The sequence below is a fragment of the Phlebotomus papatasi genome, chromosome 3 (assembly GCF_024763615.1).
Source record: "Phlebotomus papatasi isolate M1 chromosome 3, Ppap_2.1, whole genome shotgun sequence".
Lineage (NCBI taxonomy): Eukaryota > Metazoa > Arthropoda > Insecta > Diptera > Psychodidae > Phlebotomus > Phlebotomus papatasi.
Genome location: NC_077224.1, coordinates 51,779,460 through 51,797,180, shown reverse-complemented (window position 1 = coordinate 51,797,180; position 17,721 = coordinate 51,779,460). Strand labels below are relative to the sequence as shown.

Below are 17,721 nucleotides of genomic sequence, written 5' to 3'. Positions count from 1 at the left end.
GTCCTTTTCAAGTAATTATATGCTTTGCGTTTATGCGCCCACCGCCGTCTTAGCGTTGATGACCAACATCCAGAGTGAAAATGGTGGAAAACTCCTTCATAGGTTGTATATGCCAATCATTCACAGGATACATAGTTATAAATTTTTATATAAATGACATAACAACAATCCCTAAACACCGTTATGCAAAATTTAAATACAGGACCTCGAGGGATAAGTAGCGACTTAAAATTTAAGTAATTTTGTGTTGTCGCTACTGAGTTCAGAACTTGAATTAATAATTTGTTTATTAAGCTAAAAAAATTAAAAATTACTGTTTTTTTATGTTTACCGACGTAACCGCTTAATAAACGGTGAGTATAACTAGTTTCTTTTGAAATGAAAAAGAGATTACCTCTCTAATTGTACGTAGGGGAGACCGGGGAGGTTTGGGACACTTTTTCATGTTTTGACTTTGAGACACTATTCCAAAAAACCACGATAGTGTATTACAATTTTATGCGGTCTATAGGATACTTATGGGTATTGACTTTATAAAAAGTACTCGATAGAACTTGGAAAACAACTGAGTTTTCTTAAAGAAGATAAAACATTTAACTAGATGCTTTGTCCCAAACCTCCCCGATGTGGGGCAGTATGGGACGCAAAAGGTGATGTTTGGGACGCGTTTTTTACGCATAATTTGTATTACTGGAACACGTTAATTAATTTTAAATACCAAATTAAAAATATTTCTGATAGAAATGAAAATGTTTCATCTTTTATTTACACTTAGAAATTAATATCAATTTTATTTGTACAGTAGAGTCATTTATTGTCAATCAATTATTTAAAGTATTTTCTTCTTATTTTCCAACTACCTTTCTTTTCTTTTTTTATTCTAAATATTGCAATCATGATTATCAAATTCCTCAGGCGAGTAGATTTTCTTGTAACTCTTAGTTTTGAACTCATTGATGGATTCCTGTTTGATTTTACGACAACTGCATTGTACCTGTGTTCTCATTATTTCTCTGAATTATCTCTCGCCTTGCCTTTTCTGGAGAACTTGTTCGAGAAATTTTCGAAAAAAGTCGTTTCTAACTGGATTGGGCAAAGATAGAATATTCTCTGAGAAGGAATTATTGATTCCCAAGACAATGATGGTTTAATTGTCCCTGTAATTAGAGAAATCTGCTGCACTGATAAACTTTGCACAAGAGGGAGATTTCCAGTAGAAACTGGGCATTACTCTTCAATTTGACAATAAACAATTGCATACCACCTACAATCTTGTCGAAAATCAACGTCCCATTCATCCCCTTTCAGGTGTCCCAAACATCCCCACGTGTAGTTTTGGTATTTAAAACCTTTATGTAAAAAACAAGAGCGTATAATCTCTGAAACTTTTATAAAAATATGTTCCCAGATTACACTGATATCTAATGAGATAAAAAAGTTTTGATTATATATGGCTGATATAAAAAACAAAGAGGAAAACTGAGACGTAAAAATATACGATTTTTATCAATTTTTAAAAAAATGTTCATAGAATTAAAACAATAAAACTGAGGATATCCATTATTTTAGTCAAGATACATCTTAATATTGCCTACGATACAGTAATGGTTAAATCCCATTTATTTAAAAAATAAATTGAAAAACTCGCCTTGTCCCACACTGCCCCTGTCCCAAACCTCCCCGGTCTCCCCTATGTAATTTTAAAAAGCATTTTAGAAATACCAAACATTGAATCCCGCACCCTGGTGTGACAAAAATTTGAATTTAAAATATTTCGCTATTGTTCAGCCGTTACCATGTCTAGAGGTCAAACGGCTACAGATAGAGACTTAGGACCTTCAAGGGATCCTCATTTCCCTTCTTCTCTTTTCCCCCTAAATCTTGCTTTTTGGGATTGCTCGAAAACGCGTCGTGTGTTTTTTTTTCATTTTTGATAACATTATAGAGGCTACTTTGGTAAACATCTCGGCAATATACGAAAACATCGTTAAATCATTCCAGGTTTTTCAATGGCAAAGGTTAAAAAGATTTTACAGAGCGTAGTTATAAACCCAATGGGTGCAAACACAAGTAGAGTTTAATTCTCCAATAGTGTTTTGGATAAAAAGTAATTGGAACTCTATTTGCACAAAATGTCGTCGATGTTCGAAGAATTCAAATTAAATTTCGAATTGTCATGCTAAATTTTCGTACAAGGTGGGGAAAATTTAACAAATATCACACTAGAAAGCTGGCAAAACAGTTAGGTCCTTGACATACCTACGACTTAAGCCGAGAGACGGCTTAGTGGAAAATGATAGTAATGTGGTTTAATCAATATTTCGGATATAATTACGCTAAGCCGTCTATCGGCTAATCCTCAAGTCTGTCAAGGTTCTTACTCAGTGATTATGGAGTGATTAACTTATGGGACAAGAACAGTAATCGTCGGTGTACTGTTTTTTTCCTCACAAAAATGTAAAGATCGACAAATTCTGACACTTGACCACTTCGAAATTCTAACAGAATGTACCTCAGCCACCTTGCGGAATTATCAAGCAGTAAGAAAGTCTCTTTTTTGGCTTTTCAAATAGATTTTCGAATTTTTCAAGATCTAATTGTGGATGATAAGAATAAGGTCATGCTTGGGTTCATTAGAAAGGCCTTGGAAATTCTAATAAGCCTGAATAGGTTTCAACCGGTTATGAACCGACAACTTATTCTTATCCAAAAAAAAAATTTGTATTATTCCTAAGTTATTTTAAGTGTTCTTCCAAGTGCTGTATTAATCGGTTCAAAACGGTTGTGAATTATTAAATGGTGGTTTTGAGGTATAACATCTAAGTTACGAGTTCGAGCACTGTGCAAAGCATAGAACGCTTTGTCACCCTTTTTCCCTTAATTTTTCCCGTTCATTGGGATTGACGAAAGAATCGCATTCAGAACCTCTAAAACCTCTATGTTACCCAGAGCTTTATCATTTATTGGAAGTTCCAAATTTTCAAGCTGTGGTTTTAAAGGTACTCATTTTCTCAAATTAATTTTGAAATCTTACACTCTCTCAAACAGCTAATTTGAATCTAAGTGAATGTTTTCTATCGCTTCCATTAAACACATCACAGAAATTCAATAATTGCGGGAAATGGCTTGTATTAGGAAATTCTGATGAAGATAGCGTACTAGGGGTATGTCAATAGACTACACTATCATAGCTTAGGGGGATGTGAATAATGTGCCTGAAATTGCGGGAAAATAGAGAGAGGGTGTTTTGAAATTCAGCGAATAATGCTCTATGGAGAAATTTCCTCAATGGCAAACACGTGAACTGTTGATCCCAAATTGACGGAAATATCAAATTCCTCCTCCTTGACTAATTTATGTTGTCTCAATCCCCTTTTAGAAAATAATCTCCCTCGCGCAGATTTGAAAGTTTTGAGAGAAATTTGTTTACGAGCCAATTTAAATGTTATAAGTAATGTTTTAGAAGAAAATTGGCGTTTTTACCCCGTTGTAGCCACGTCATATTCATGATATAGCAATAATTTTCACATATATAAGAAAACCGTTTCGATGTCCCAATTAACTTTATAATGACACGCGGAGCCCAAGAGATTGGTAATCAAGATAGTGAGCAGGCAAAGTTTCTTCTCACTATTTTATACTTTTTCCCTCCCACAATATTAATGGAGGTGGATTGGTGGATAAAAAAAAGGCGAACATGAGAATATAAAAAAAATCTCCTTGTGAATTTTTCAGGGGGTTAAACTCACCCCATGTCCATTTCTCATACAACTTGATTACTTCATGTACTTCATTTGCGTTATGCGAGCAAGAGGGGTCAATTGTATAAGATATTCATCATCGTACACACTTGAGTAATATTTTTATAAAGAGAAAATATAAGTGAATAAATTAATTATTTGTACAAGACACGAAATATGTAGATAATATATGCCATAAATAGAATGAAAAGGAGCTGGTGGAGAAGAACAGAAATCATGCGATGTGATTTTCTTTCTTTTTATTTTCCCTCAAGCCATTCGGAGACATTAGTAGATACAATAAAAAACACTCTGCCACAAACCACCCCCTTCCCCCCTCTCTTATCATGATAAAAATTTTCCCTTTGGCCAATTCCAAACCACCCAAATGCGCCATTGAGAAATTTCACCTCTTTTTTTTTCGAAATTGCCACAATTACATGAAAAATTGGAGTTTCAATTCATCCCATTGATCCTAAGACCCATCAATCATGTGGAAAAAAGTGAGAATTGATCGCAAGAAACGTGCCCACCAAGAGGGGCTTATCGTTGTACAAAAACATCGAGTGATGAGTGGAATTTTCATGTAATCACCATCAAAAATAAACATTCTATTGCAAGACTATCTGACTACGTGAGGCGTGGTAATACCAAAGATCTCTGATAGTTATCGACAGGTTCTCACTTCAAACAACCCACCTGATAACAAATTTAATTCCTCATATTGCTAAATCAATGAGACAACTTGCAGATAATGCCCTGTTAAGGAAAATTCAAACATTACATCTAAGCCAAGGGGTTAACAACTTGTAAGTCTATTTATTTATTAACTCTATAAAATAAATCAGGTTTCAGATTATTATTCTTGATACTCTAACAACTTTACCTTTTATTTGTTTAATTGGCACTTTTTCATTTTCGAAATTATTCGGCGACGATTTGCCGATTGATATTTCAATATAAAGTATACAGAATTAACTAAATAGTTCCATTAATTATCGGTTTCAGAGAAATATTGACACTAATCGCTTTTATTAAAATCGAAATCAGCATTGTTTCGTCAATTTTAAGCTAATAATGTAGGGGAGACCGGGGAAGATTGGGACACTTTTTCATGTTTTGACTTTGAGGCATTATTTCAAAGAGCCAAGGAATTGTTACAGAATTTTGTACATCCCAGAGAATACTCACAGGTATTGACTTTAATAAATGAATTCGTTTGAGCTTAGAAAATAAATGGCTTTTCTTAGTAAAGGACAGATATTTAATCAGTCGTTCTGTCCCTAATATTCCTGATCCCGGGCACCGAGGGACAAGAACAGGGATGCTGGAGACATGGTTCTTTTTCTGGGATAATTCGGTATTTCTAGCGATAAAAAGCTTCAGCTCTGGGTCAATACACTCTGTCCCGGCATTTTGCATATCGAGGTAATGCAACTGACGGAATTATGCACATACAATTATACAAGTTTGCCTACCATTGGAAGTCAATTTATGAAATCATTTTTGAAATACGCCTGAATGTATAAGGTAAAGTGGTACAAGTTGGACAATGGTACAATTTGGACAGGGCTTTTTGTCTTGATAAATTTAGTATTTCATTTTTATTTGTATATTTTTAATGCTTTAGTTTTATAATTTGGTTGCTTGTGCTTAAAAACAAATTTTGTACTGTATTTATCAAGAAAAAAGCCATGTCCAACTTGTACCGGCGAATTGTCCAAATTGTAACACTAATTCCAAATTATATCACTTTACCCTACTATGTTGCGAAGCGGGAAATTTTATAACACTGTGATCCTTTTTCTGAATAAAACTTTAATTTCTTTTATTAAGGTAATTTTTTTTAAAATATTCTTACCATTTATTGAAGAATTCTGGCCACGCACACTTCGTTCTACGGCCGATTTATTCAAAAGAAAACTCCTATGGGCACTGGTAAAAATTAAAGGATCAAATTAGATTATACTCCATCCTTTTCAAAAGGATGGATCTTATTTGAACCTTTGAAAGGATAACTAGTGTCTCTTAAAATTTTATATGCAAATTTTTCACGTTAGATTATGTTTTATCACGAACTTATTACTGATATCATATTTCTTTCATCTGAGCGAACATCAAAGATGACTTTATCACTGTTTCTGTTCGCTTGTTCCGGAGGTAAATAAGTGTCAAAACAGGGACACTTTCAAAGGATCCTCGTTGATCCTTTCATTTTTACCAGTTGAATCAATTTGACCCTTTTATTTTTACCAGTGGGCATGCAAATTTTCTCGATGCGTAATATCATTTCACGGGTTTTTTTCGGTCCCGAAAATGTGCATAATCCCGGGACTAACTGTAACTCCTATGTAACAATCTCATCTGATCGCACTCTAAAATTCGATCTAATCACTCTAACAGTTCGATCAACATAATATGTTTGGCTCAATCTTAGTGATTCAAAGTTAGTTTTCATACAAAAAACAAAATAAAAGCTAGACCTATCATTCATTTTCATCCATAAAACTAACTTTGAACCACTAAAATAGAGCCAAACATCTTATGCTGATCGAACTGTTAAACGTCTTTATTCTGACGATTTTTAGTTTTCATGTTACGATAACCCACAGTTACTTACGAATACGATTTTAGGGCAAACCATAATTAAATAACCAAACTGAGCAACAAGCATCGTCTTACAATCAAATTTTTGGCAGAAATGTCATTTTTTCACTGAAAAGCAACACTGTAAGAGGCAAGAATTTTTTTGATTTCTAACAACAGAAGACTTTCGACCCTTGGAATATCTTAAGAGCCATATTTGGCGAATATATTGACAAATTATCAGATAGGACCTAGGTGTTTCCTTAATTCCTAAGATTCATCGCCTTCAAGACTTTAATTTTTCTTAATTTTTGTTCATTAAACATTTTCCACATGATATTTCGGTAAAAATTAATGTGAAAGTTTATAAAATGCTTAATAAATGCTTATAAAATGCTTAAGTTTAATAAATTAAAGTTAAAAAATAAAATTATTAAAAGATATTAACCTTAAATTGGTCAAAAATAAGTAGCCTAGCGCTAAATTTATTGAGTGAAATTATACTTATTTCCGGATAAAAAACAAAATTCTATTATAATTCTAAAAATAATTGTAAAAAATCAAAATGCCGATTTTTAGTGTTGGAATGAAAGGGCATTATGATCTACTTATGAATTTATTTTGAGACTTCTTTTTTGTTGAGATTCTTTAAGGATTATACGGTGAATTTCTACTTATCTCCACCACTGTATATACCTTTCTAGAACAGTTCAGGGAGTAGAGTTTTGAACTATACGGTATTAGAAACTATATGGAACTATACTATCAATATCCTAGTCTCACTTATAAAATTAGACTGACTTTATGAAATTTTCACAAGTTATTTGCAAAGGTAAAGCTTCATTTGCTGGCTGAATTTACCCCTGTCTGGACCATAGTTGAATCAGAAGTGCAAAAATTAGAGTGGCATACTTCAGAAGTGGGATCAATATGACAATCCAGCTTTTTCTAATATGGGCAATTATATTCTAAGATAAACGTTTTCAAATACTGATAAAAGACTAAAATTACTATTCAGTGTCAGAAAAAACAGATCAACTACGGAAAATGCCCTACATTCCTCTATAAATTATTTAAAATATCAATAAATTTCATAACATTGATAAATATCGATATAGGGGAAACCGACAATAGCAATCAGACAATAGCATGTTAGAGTTTTCTTTAGACGGAATATTGAGGAAACCATTTTATTCGAAAAAAAATATTTGCCTTCCTATTCAATGAAATATTTATCAGACCGATACAAAAATTTGTTGTACGAATTATACGCAATGAAAAATGTCATTTGCTGGCTAATTCTACCCTATTCTCCCCTAATACTGATGGCTTTTCAAATTATTAAATTTAATAATATTGTCGGAAAGACACAGCATAATATTTAATTATACACTGAATCTCCGTAATTGTTAACCCCTCGACAAATACTGAAAAATGTCTTTCGCTTGTGAGAGCTGATGCTGTCATTAAGATCCACATAAATTTTATCATTTAGAGAGAAATTAAAATAATGAAAATTTCCAATTGAGATAATTAAAATTTCAAACTCAATGATTGGTGAATTGTTGAGAAAGCTGAGCGTGATAAAAATATGCCATGTGAGTTAAAGTCTGCAAGAAAAGCACAAGAATGTCACCATAAAGTAAGTAAAAGAGGGTGTGAGAATGAGAATTTAGAGCAGAAATTTACTAATTGAGTGACAGATGCAACAAACAACTTTTCTCAAGAAAATTATACCAGCAAAAGTAAATCTCCTCATAAGCTCCAATAATTAAAATGATAATGGTTTAATTAAAATGGATGAAGATTGCCTAAAGTCGTCAATAATATTCCTGAAAATTTCCAGCACAGTTGAGTTGGCAAATGGCCAGCAACTTAATTAAAGCCATTTTTTACTCTTTCTTCTTTAACAAGAATCAAATTAATTTCTACTATGTACTTGGAGCACACTGTACCAAAATATACTGGAATTATGGGCAAATATTTTAGATTTAGGGACAATACATGTCAACCGAATTTATCAATTTCCTCGTTGTAAGTAGAAGTGAATTTTGGTCTGAGTAAGAAGTAGATTTTGATCAGGAAATTGAAATTGGTTACTGAAGCTTTCTATTTTGATCTGTAAATGATTTATTCACTTGAAAGATCCATTTTTTACCATAACAAAACTGATTTTTTTATTGACCAAAAATTGAGTTTTACACTGACCAAATTTGATATCACCAACGCCCAAATTTGGTATATTGTCTATCCAAAATTGGATTGGATAAGCGAAGGGGACCAAAGTATACACCTAAAAAACGAACATTAATATTTGAATTAACAATTTTACTATTTTATCAGTTTCAATAACTAATTTTGATTTTTTATTTACCAAATTGACCGACGCAATGACCTCAAATTTTTACTGACCTAAATTGTTATTTATTCACCAGAATTGTTTTATTGTTTGACCTAAATTGATATTTTACAGACCAAATTGTATTTATTTACTGACCTAATTTGATTATTTAAGCTTTCTGTAAACCTTTTAGTTCAGGAAATTTTTATGAAATCAAAATTATCATCCCTTTTTTCTCATGTGTATCTTATCCATTAAAATTGTATTGACCTAAATTGAATTTGTTGCAATGTTTAAAAAAGAAATAAGAGTGTTAAAGTGTGTGACAATCATTTTCACAATGTTGATAAAGGACAAGTGCAAAGTTAAAGTGTAGTAAAGCCTTCCAAGGAAGAGTCCCAGGTTTTACAAGGTGTTTGAACTCGGCACTTAGATACTATCCCTCAAAAAGTACTTTAATTCATTTAAACCATTTACCAATATAATTAAAGTTATCTTTATTGGTTCAATTCATGATGAAAATGGTAGTGATCACGAATTCAAATATTTCATAGAGTTTTCCTACAGGGCAAATTTTTTTTTAAGTTTACCAGTTCACAATTGATTTTAACCGGTGTATAATTCACTCAAAACATCACTTAAAATAACTTAGCCGTAATATAGTATAATTTCGGATAAAAATTAGTTGTTGGTTATGAACAAGTTCACTACCGTATAATAGCGTTTTATTACCTGTTCATAACCGAATGGATTACGGGGCAATCATCTGCCAGATGGACCCCTAACAAAAAAAGCGAATAGAATAAGTTCAGGCTTGTCAGACACTCCAAGACATTTCCACCGAGCCCAAATATGATTCCATTCGGTTGAGAAATACGCTCTCCATTACCTTAAAAACCTTTAACCTTGAAAAACCGTTAATATTGATTCAAGGATATTTTCGTATAAAAACGAAATACCCGCTTAGATAACCTCTAAAACATATCCAAAGCGCGTTTTCCAGTATTTCTGAAAAAAAAACATGGTTTTGGTGGTATCGCCTAGACGGACAAACAGACGAACAGGCGGAAAAACCGTGTGACAGCAAAAAAAAACGTGTAATTTTTCAAGAATGAAGTTTTGTAAAAAACTGAGCTGTATTCGTTTTTCATATCTGAAGACTAAACGGTTCAGTATATCATTCTCTAGTCTTCAGTTACTCACTTTTTGTTTAAAAGACAAACCTTTCCTAAGAATTTTAATAAGTATTCTACCAAAATACATCACTAAATAATGACTTAGAGGAATATACTACGAACGCTTACCCAGCCAGTGTACAAACGTTATCACTGTTTGATATCGGAGGTTATTTACCGATGTTAAGACGGCGGCAAACGCGTAAATTAGGAGCTGAGGACCAAAAAACTCAAGTTGATCTTCGAGAGTATTTCGATAATTCAGAATATAAGTCGAACAACTCGATTTTTTACAAAAATCGTTTTATTCGCTTTTTCGATACTTCTTTATGCCCCCTACCTTTCCTGTAATTATTATACTTGAAAGATATTTATTTTCAAAAGTTATAGAGATTTTGAATCTTAAAAATCCTACACTCAGAAAAATAATCGAGTAAAACTTACTCGAATCGATGTTGAATTGACTCTTTTTCGTTGTGATTTTCGATTAACTATATTTTAGAGTTGATTTTACTTCTATTTAGGTGTATTATTCGGAAGAGTTGTTTTAACTTTTTTTCTTAAAATTTACATGACAAAAGAGTGTAAATAACTCTTTTTAAGACTGAAAATAACTCGTTTTAAGAGTTAAAATAACTTGTTCCAAGAGTGAAAAAAAATCTTTTTTGGAGTTAAAATTACTCTTTCAAATCCCAAAATGTAAAGATTTTGCAATTTTATGTTTTTTTATTTTTTATTTTTTTTATTTTATAATTTTTTTATTAATATTTTTTGATCTCAAGTTCCCTATATTTTAGAGCGAAATATCACGTATGATGCCCGCACATGTCTTAATGAAACACTGCCAAGCATATTTCTAGTTGATGTTCCTTATGAACTTTGTCACACGAAAATTTTCTTGACTGAAGTATATTCTTAAAACGAAAACACATAAGCATATACTTCAGTCGAGATGAAATTTTACTTCGAAAAAGAGTAATAATTACATCGATATACGACGAATTAATTCAACTCGCATGAAGAGTTGTTTCAACTCTATTTACTAAAAAGTACAACGAAAAAGAGTAACAATTACATCGATATTCGTAGAGTTAGTTCAACTCTGCCATAGAGTTGTTTTAACTTTTTTAGGTTTTTTCTTAGTGTATACTCTACATATGTAAAATCTCAGCTTCAAATCGCTCTCCTGTAAAATTTTCCTACAGCGAGTTATTCGTTTCTTTTTCTGAGCGATCGATTTAGACTGTATAATTTGGCAGTGAAGATTTATTCCAAATTGGGGGATCCGCGGTGCAATTGGTAAGAGCGTTCGGTCCTTGGACAGTTCTGAGTTCGAGTTCCGCCCGATGCAAATGATTGAAGCGTCGTCTGAATGGATATTTTTCACAAAATATTGTCTGTATAGTAAATTTGTAAAATTAACAATGTACAAAATGACAGAAATAACCGAGTAGTGGGAGGTGGGGCTACTTTGAGCAGTGGGGCTACATTGTTATACGGTTTTTTCGCATATTTCTAAAGGAAACTGGGTTTTAACATTGTGTAATTTGGATAGACAAAACAATTGTGAATCTAAATAAAATACTTGTATGGCCTAGCTTTATTTAAGAATAGGCAAAAAATTGTATAACAATGTAGCCACCCAGCTCAAATAGCCCCACCTCCCCCTACATCAAAATAAATATAAATATAAATAATAATTTATTCCAAACTCCCGTACACTGAGGAATTAGGATCATTGATTAGAAGTCCTTTATGCGATTAGCCTAAGTCCTCTTGCTTATAATTCAAATAATATAGAATTCTGTTCAAGAAAGTCTTTAGTGTTCTAAAAGTTATACACCCCTGTCCTTTAGAAATCTATAAGAATTCCAACTCTGGTACAATACTTAAGAAATTCCATGCAACCCAATCATTCTCTATTCGTGTGGGCATTGCAACAAGACCGATTAGCATTTTATACATTTGAACACGAAGAATTTTCTTTAATTCAACACCCCCTTATTGCCAAGTGGTCAATTTTCTGTTATATATATTTTAGCTTTTAAGTCGTCTCATGTAAGTATATTACGATTATTTGGGGCTATCTGGGTAAAAGCTCTAAAAGCTCATACAGTTCTTTTTTTTCTTGATAACAGTTTATGATCCTGGAGAATTGTTACTTTGGCAAAAAGGATCTGTCTTTTGTAATTTACATTCCTTCTGGTGATGTCTCGTGATCTGCATAAAGAAAGAAATGAAGTTGTGAGGTGTGGGGGCGGTGAGGGTCGGAAAAGTTTGCATGTGTTTCCTTTGTCATGCAAACCGTTGTCAACTTGTTATCATCAAATGAAATCTATTGAAGCTCTTTCACAACTCAAACTCTCCACTCGTGGTTGGTCACCCAAAGAAGAAAATTTACATCGTGAGCTTGCCTTCTCTTTTAGTCATTTCATTTGCACACATTTCACCTTCTCCAACTTACCATGTGCTCCTATATTTTTTTTTGCCGAGGTTGGGGCCTCACCCTCTAAACCAATTTCAATGTTTATAGCGTTGAAATGTTCACTTTTTTTTTTAAACTACAAGTTCAGGCCTATGATTTTCTATGCAAATACGTAGGGAGAACACTTTAACAATTCTCGTGCACTATTTTTCTTCTTTTATTGCTATTATGATGGAATTATAGGGAAAATGGTAGAGAATTCAATGACGAAGATTTTGTTTAAGGGTGGAAAACACATACACTTAAACACTAATCTTTGAAGCAGGTTATAGTGCGGAATATCATAAGGATATACTGCAATAGGGAATAATCCTTCCACTTATCTTATCAATGGACACTTTGAAACTTTGAAATTCCCAGAATAATTGTTTAAACTGCACCATTCACCACAAAAGACGATCAATCAATTGTTAATGATCATCTCAATCTAAAATGAGAACCAGTTTGAAATAGGCCGATCAAATCGAAACAAGTCTAAACAAATCAAAAGATGCGACATTAACTTATCTCAGCGAATTTTTGGGATTTATCTGGCGCCCATCAGAATTGATTAGTACAAACAAATCTCAATAGAATGTCCATTGATTGTGTCTCGAGTCATTAAGACATGTCGGATCGGAAGTTCTCCAATGTCAGGAACGATAAGAAGTTACTTAATCTCACAATGCGTGTAACAGATTTTGCGATATGGGCAAAATTGCAATTAAAAACGATGAAGTGGCCAAGGAGGCAAAGAGCTGGGCAACATGATCGATTTACTTAATTTACATAAGAAGAGCGAGAGAGGAATGCATAATGAAAGTAGAACAGCAAGGTTCTTGGAAAAAAAGTGTATATGGGAGCCTTTCGCGCCCACCACTCAAGATATGAATAAATAATTTATTAATATTTTAAAGAAAATGACGCTTTTTAATTGTTAATGCTGCTATAGCGTGATTTTTCACATGACAGAACCTTGCAGACATTGATTTTTTTTGTTCAATCTTCCACTAGAATTGCTTGAAGTGAAGTCGCTGTGTGACAAATTGCGCGCAATTGAGTTAGAATTGCATGTGACTAGGTCTACAATGGGAGTTTTTAAATGTATTTTTACACTTATTAAAAGCAATTTTGAGCAATTTCAATAGCTCGAAATCCACCGAGAGATCAGTATCATCTTCCCTCCCTTCACTGTGAGAGAAATCCAAAAAAAATTAAAATAACATTCCGGAAATGTTAATTTTACCTTGCATTATTGATCCGAAATCGGTGTAAATTATACGCTTCTTAGGTGTATTAAGGGTTAAAGTTACACTTTTTCATGTAAAATTTATCATTAAAAAGGTGTAAAATTAACATTAAAAATGTTGATGTATTTTTACAGTGTTAGGGATCACTTTTCTACACTGAGAAAAGAAAAGGTGCGATTAACTTTTTTTCTTCAGAACTTTTAAGGTGCAAAAATAATTCAACATTTTTTAATGTTAATTTTACATCTTTTCAAAGGGGAAATTAACATGGAAAATGGTAACTTTAACCCATAATACATCTAAAAAGGGTAATATTTACACCGATTTTGGATCAATACTTCAGGGTAAAATTAACATTTCCGGAATGTTATTTTAACTTTTTCGGATTTCTCTCATGTAAACAAATTTTCCAGAATTACTTTAGAGTTTAGGGGCCAAACGATTAGAAGTAGCTTGTTATTACCTCCGAGGAAACCTTATAAGTCAACATTCGCGTCATTAATTTGACCTTCAATATTCCCCTACTTTTCACCTTCATCTTATAAACACTATTTTAAACATCATTGAAAAATCCGTTGTGATAATTTATGCTTTTGGATACGTTTTATATATAATATAGGATATCAAGGGGTATATTACTGTACTGCTAACGGTTGACGATACATTTACAAATTGTGAGAAAATCCGAGGATTACAATACCTATGATTATGAGGGAATCAAACCTAATCAAGCACTTAATTGACTGTCAGAATGCAGTGCAAAATTTTTTTTTCAAGTGTCACAGAAAAATAGCATAAAATTAACTTTTTACCCGCATGATATCTTCTACAAACGGTGAAAAGAAATAGATGAAAGTTCCATCTGAGCAGTCACGTGCAAATTTTTGTATCCGATGTAATGTTTCTGTAGAAAATGAGGCCTACGTAAGTGGACTCCGGAATCTGTTTTATATCCATATTTGTGTTTTTTTATTATCGCCGAAACTGATAAACTGTCTTCACTTCAGTTTTGGGGTAGTCTGAGATAAGTGGCCAACCAATATGGCGCTTAGCTATCCTATTAATTATTTTTATAAAAGAGACTTTCATAAATTCATAGGAAATTTATAAAGACTAGTTCATAAGGGCCTAAAAGAGATGACCACAAAAGAAAGATGATGAGAGTTTTTTGAACAAGCTATCTAAAGGGTTCTTCACACTGAGAGAAATCCGAAAAAGTTAAAATAACTCTCCGGAAATGTTAATTTTACCCTGCAGTATATGTAGATCCAAAATCGGTGTAAATATTACCCTTTTTAGGTGTATTAGGGTTTAAAGTTACCCTTTTTCATGTTATTTTTACTCTTGAAAAGATGTATAATTAACATTAAAAAATGTTGATATATTTTTATACCTAAAAAGTGTTAAAGTTCTGAAGAAAAAACGTTAATCGCACCCTCTTTTTTTCAGTGCAGGGATCGTTCAGACCTAATTCCGAAATCAATTATTGACAGAATATTTAGCTAAAAAGTGTAATAAATCTGAAAATAATTTTAGCAGCCAGTTTTTAAAAAAATTCTATAATATCCAATATAAAAGGCAAACCAAGAAAAAAACACTCGTAAAATTTTCATTTCAATTTTTGCGGAAAACTTTAGTGACTATAAACTTTTAAGTTCTGCTATTCCCTAGTTTTCGATTCGCCTGTTTATTTTTAATAGTTCTGTTCTAAAATAGAAACAGAAAATTGAATAAAAACTTTGATTTTCCTAATTGAAACCTATTTACTTCAATTTAATTATTTCAATTAAAAGTTTTTGTATGTAATTTGTTAAATTATTTATTAAAGGATTTGTATGTATAACTTGGGTTAAATATAAAATTACACTTTTCCTCACATTCTACAAGATAAAATAATTATTTCTGACGAACGAAATCTATTTTAAGTCTAAAAAAGCGAGATAAAAAAATATAATTAGACATAGATTCACTATCAATTTCTTGACCTTATTTAAAGAATTAGCAAAATAAAATTTAAAAAAAAATGGTAGATGGCGCTTTTATTAAACTGGATTTTCTTGGAGATTCTGGGAGATAAGAATCAGAGAATCTGGCTGTCAATCTTAATATCAAACTCATAGACAATATTTGTTTCACTGAATTTCGAGCACTCTGCAAAATCATATAACACAGTTTATATCCTTCACATTAAAATTCGAATCTTCCTGTCCTTATTGGACATTTTGAGGTTAGATCAGCGGGATGTAATCTGTTGTGCCAAAATTATCTCAAAACATATCCTGTTCATTGAAAAGGTGAAGAAGGAGCAAGAAAGAGGGCAGAAACTGCAGTTGGGATAAAAAAAGAGAAGGAACAATCAAATATTATCTCTGCCATTCACTTGTTTTCGGGGTCCCATGACAGAGGAAATGGAATATCTTATCTCCCCAGAAGAGACCGCATCTTGTCGAATGCACACTTTTTATTGCCATTCCGTGGACCAACAATGGAGAGAGACAATATGAGAAATTTGAAGACAAATCTTCAATTGAAAAGAGGAAGATGTTTGGGTGCAAAAAAAAAAGATGAATCCAAGGGTTTTTTAATTTTGTGATCATACTCGTGTCCTCTCTAGAACACAATGATGACACAGCGGAATAAAAGGCAGGATGTGTTAGAAATTGAATATACCGTCGGCATCGGAATTGGAGAAAAAGATGCCAACAGGAAGGACACTTGTACAGAGCTACCATGGGCTTGTGGTGCACTTGAATTCAATTTTGAACTTACCTTGAGTGAATCTTCGAGCAATGGATTTTGATCGCATTTTATCACAGCAACTGCAGAAAGAAAAATGTTTCAACACCTTACAGAGTTCTTCCAATCTGGCAACACTTTAGTCGAACATGTTTTTCGTGTATATCCTTTAATATGGGTGTTATCTATATGTGTTTTCTGGTTTGGAAAAATTCGGCCGATATCCTGATAATGTATTAAAATCAATCATTGCTTTAGCATCACACTTCACATCCGGATTATCCGTCAAAATCTTTCAGGTATCAGCCCCTATACAGGGCTACATAGGGCTATGAGCCTTTCACTTCAAATTTTGCGTCATTTTCCCGGTAATTCTGCGCAATAACTTCACCTGCTGTTGAGATCCTGAGACAATGGATGGATCCGGATTATGCTCCCCCGTTTGCAGGGTAGCATAAGAGTAACTAGTAAAAAAAAAAAACACGCACAGATACTTCACGAACGAATGAATCTTCCTACCACTTTGGACGTCGTCTCCCACCTTTCTGTGGGATAAAAGCGCACACGGTGATGTGATATGGAATTATTTGGTTGTGGTATTAGTCAGTGAGACTCTCTCACCCAAAAGCTTATTTTCTCCTTGGTTCTTTTTTTTTCCACCTTTTCACTCTTTCTCTCGCTCACACGCTTTTCCGTCTTTTCCTTATAACATGTTTTCTTTTTTACAACATAAGCAATAATAATAAAAAAAAACGCGAGAGGCGAGGGTGGGCGGCAGAATAAAAATTGATATAAATTGTCCCCACTACAGTCGCGTCACGACACAACCACGATGTACTTTGTGGTTTGATAGGGAAGGGTATCTTCTGACCCAAGGAAGATTTGCCCTATTTTGGGTACTCAGGGGGCCGCACGTTTACTTGAAACTAAACACACTTTGCACACCACGAGCTACAGTCAACTGACATTCCCTATATTGGGCGCGAGTTTGTGTCACGGCGAGGATTTTCCGACCACAACTGCACCCCCACTGAAATCACGCGCTTTCCGCCAAAAGCGCGCACCGCAAGTGGACACTCTTCTGCTTTCTGCTTCAGCAGTCTCTAAACTTTCCAAGCGCCCATCCACCCAACTGCACTTAGCGGGGAAATTGATAAATCACCCATCGAGGCGATGAAGTTTTGACTTTCCACATGGCTCTGCCACAGAAGCATTACTTCTCCGTGTCGCCTTATACTATTCACTAACTAAGACATTATAGAACTAAACATTCTTAAACCCTGTTCTTATAACACTTCATTCGGTTGTAGTTACCCTTAGGACCATTTTAAATATAGGGGTGCACTTGTAAAGTACTTGTAGCCTTCTATAAGTATTGAAACCTTAAGAAAATTAAAAGTCAGTTGAAAAGCATTTTAAAAGTGTAATT

At 33.3% G+C, this 17,721-nt stretch overlaps 1 protein-coding gene across 2 annotated transcripts in view; it reads right to left on the bottom strand.

The window, feature by feature from the left end:
* LOC129807225 (transcription factor hamlet-like) overlaps window positions 1–17,397 on the bottom strand; it is a 131,124-nt gene extending 113,727 nt beyond the window's left edge. The window contains exon 1 of one of the 2 annotated variants that reach the window (XM_055856344.1): window positions 16,326–17,397. In XM_055856344.1, the coding sequence (XP_055712319.1) occupies window positions 16,326–16,362 (37 nt within the window). In that variant the 5' untranslated portion in view covers window positions 16,363–17,397. The remainder of the gene's footprint in view (window positions 1–16,325) is intronic. The other variant, XM_055856343.1, reaches the window with a different exon arrangement.
* Window positions 17,398–17,721: the final 324 nt, after the last annotated feature.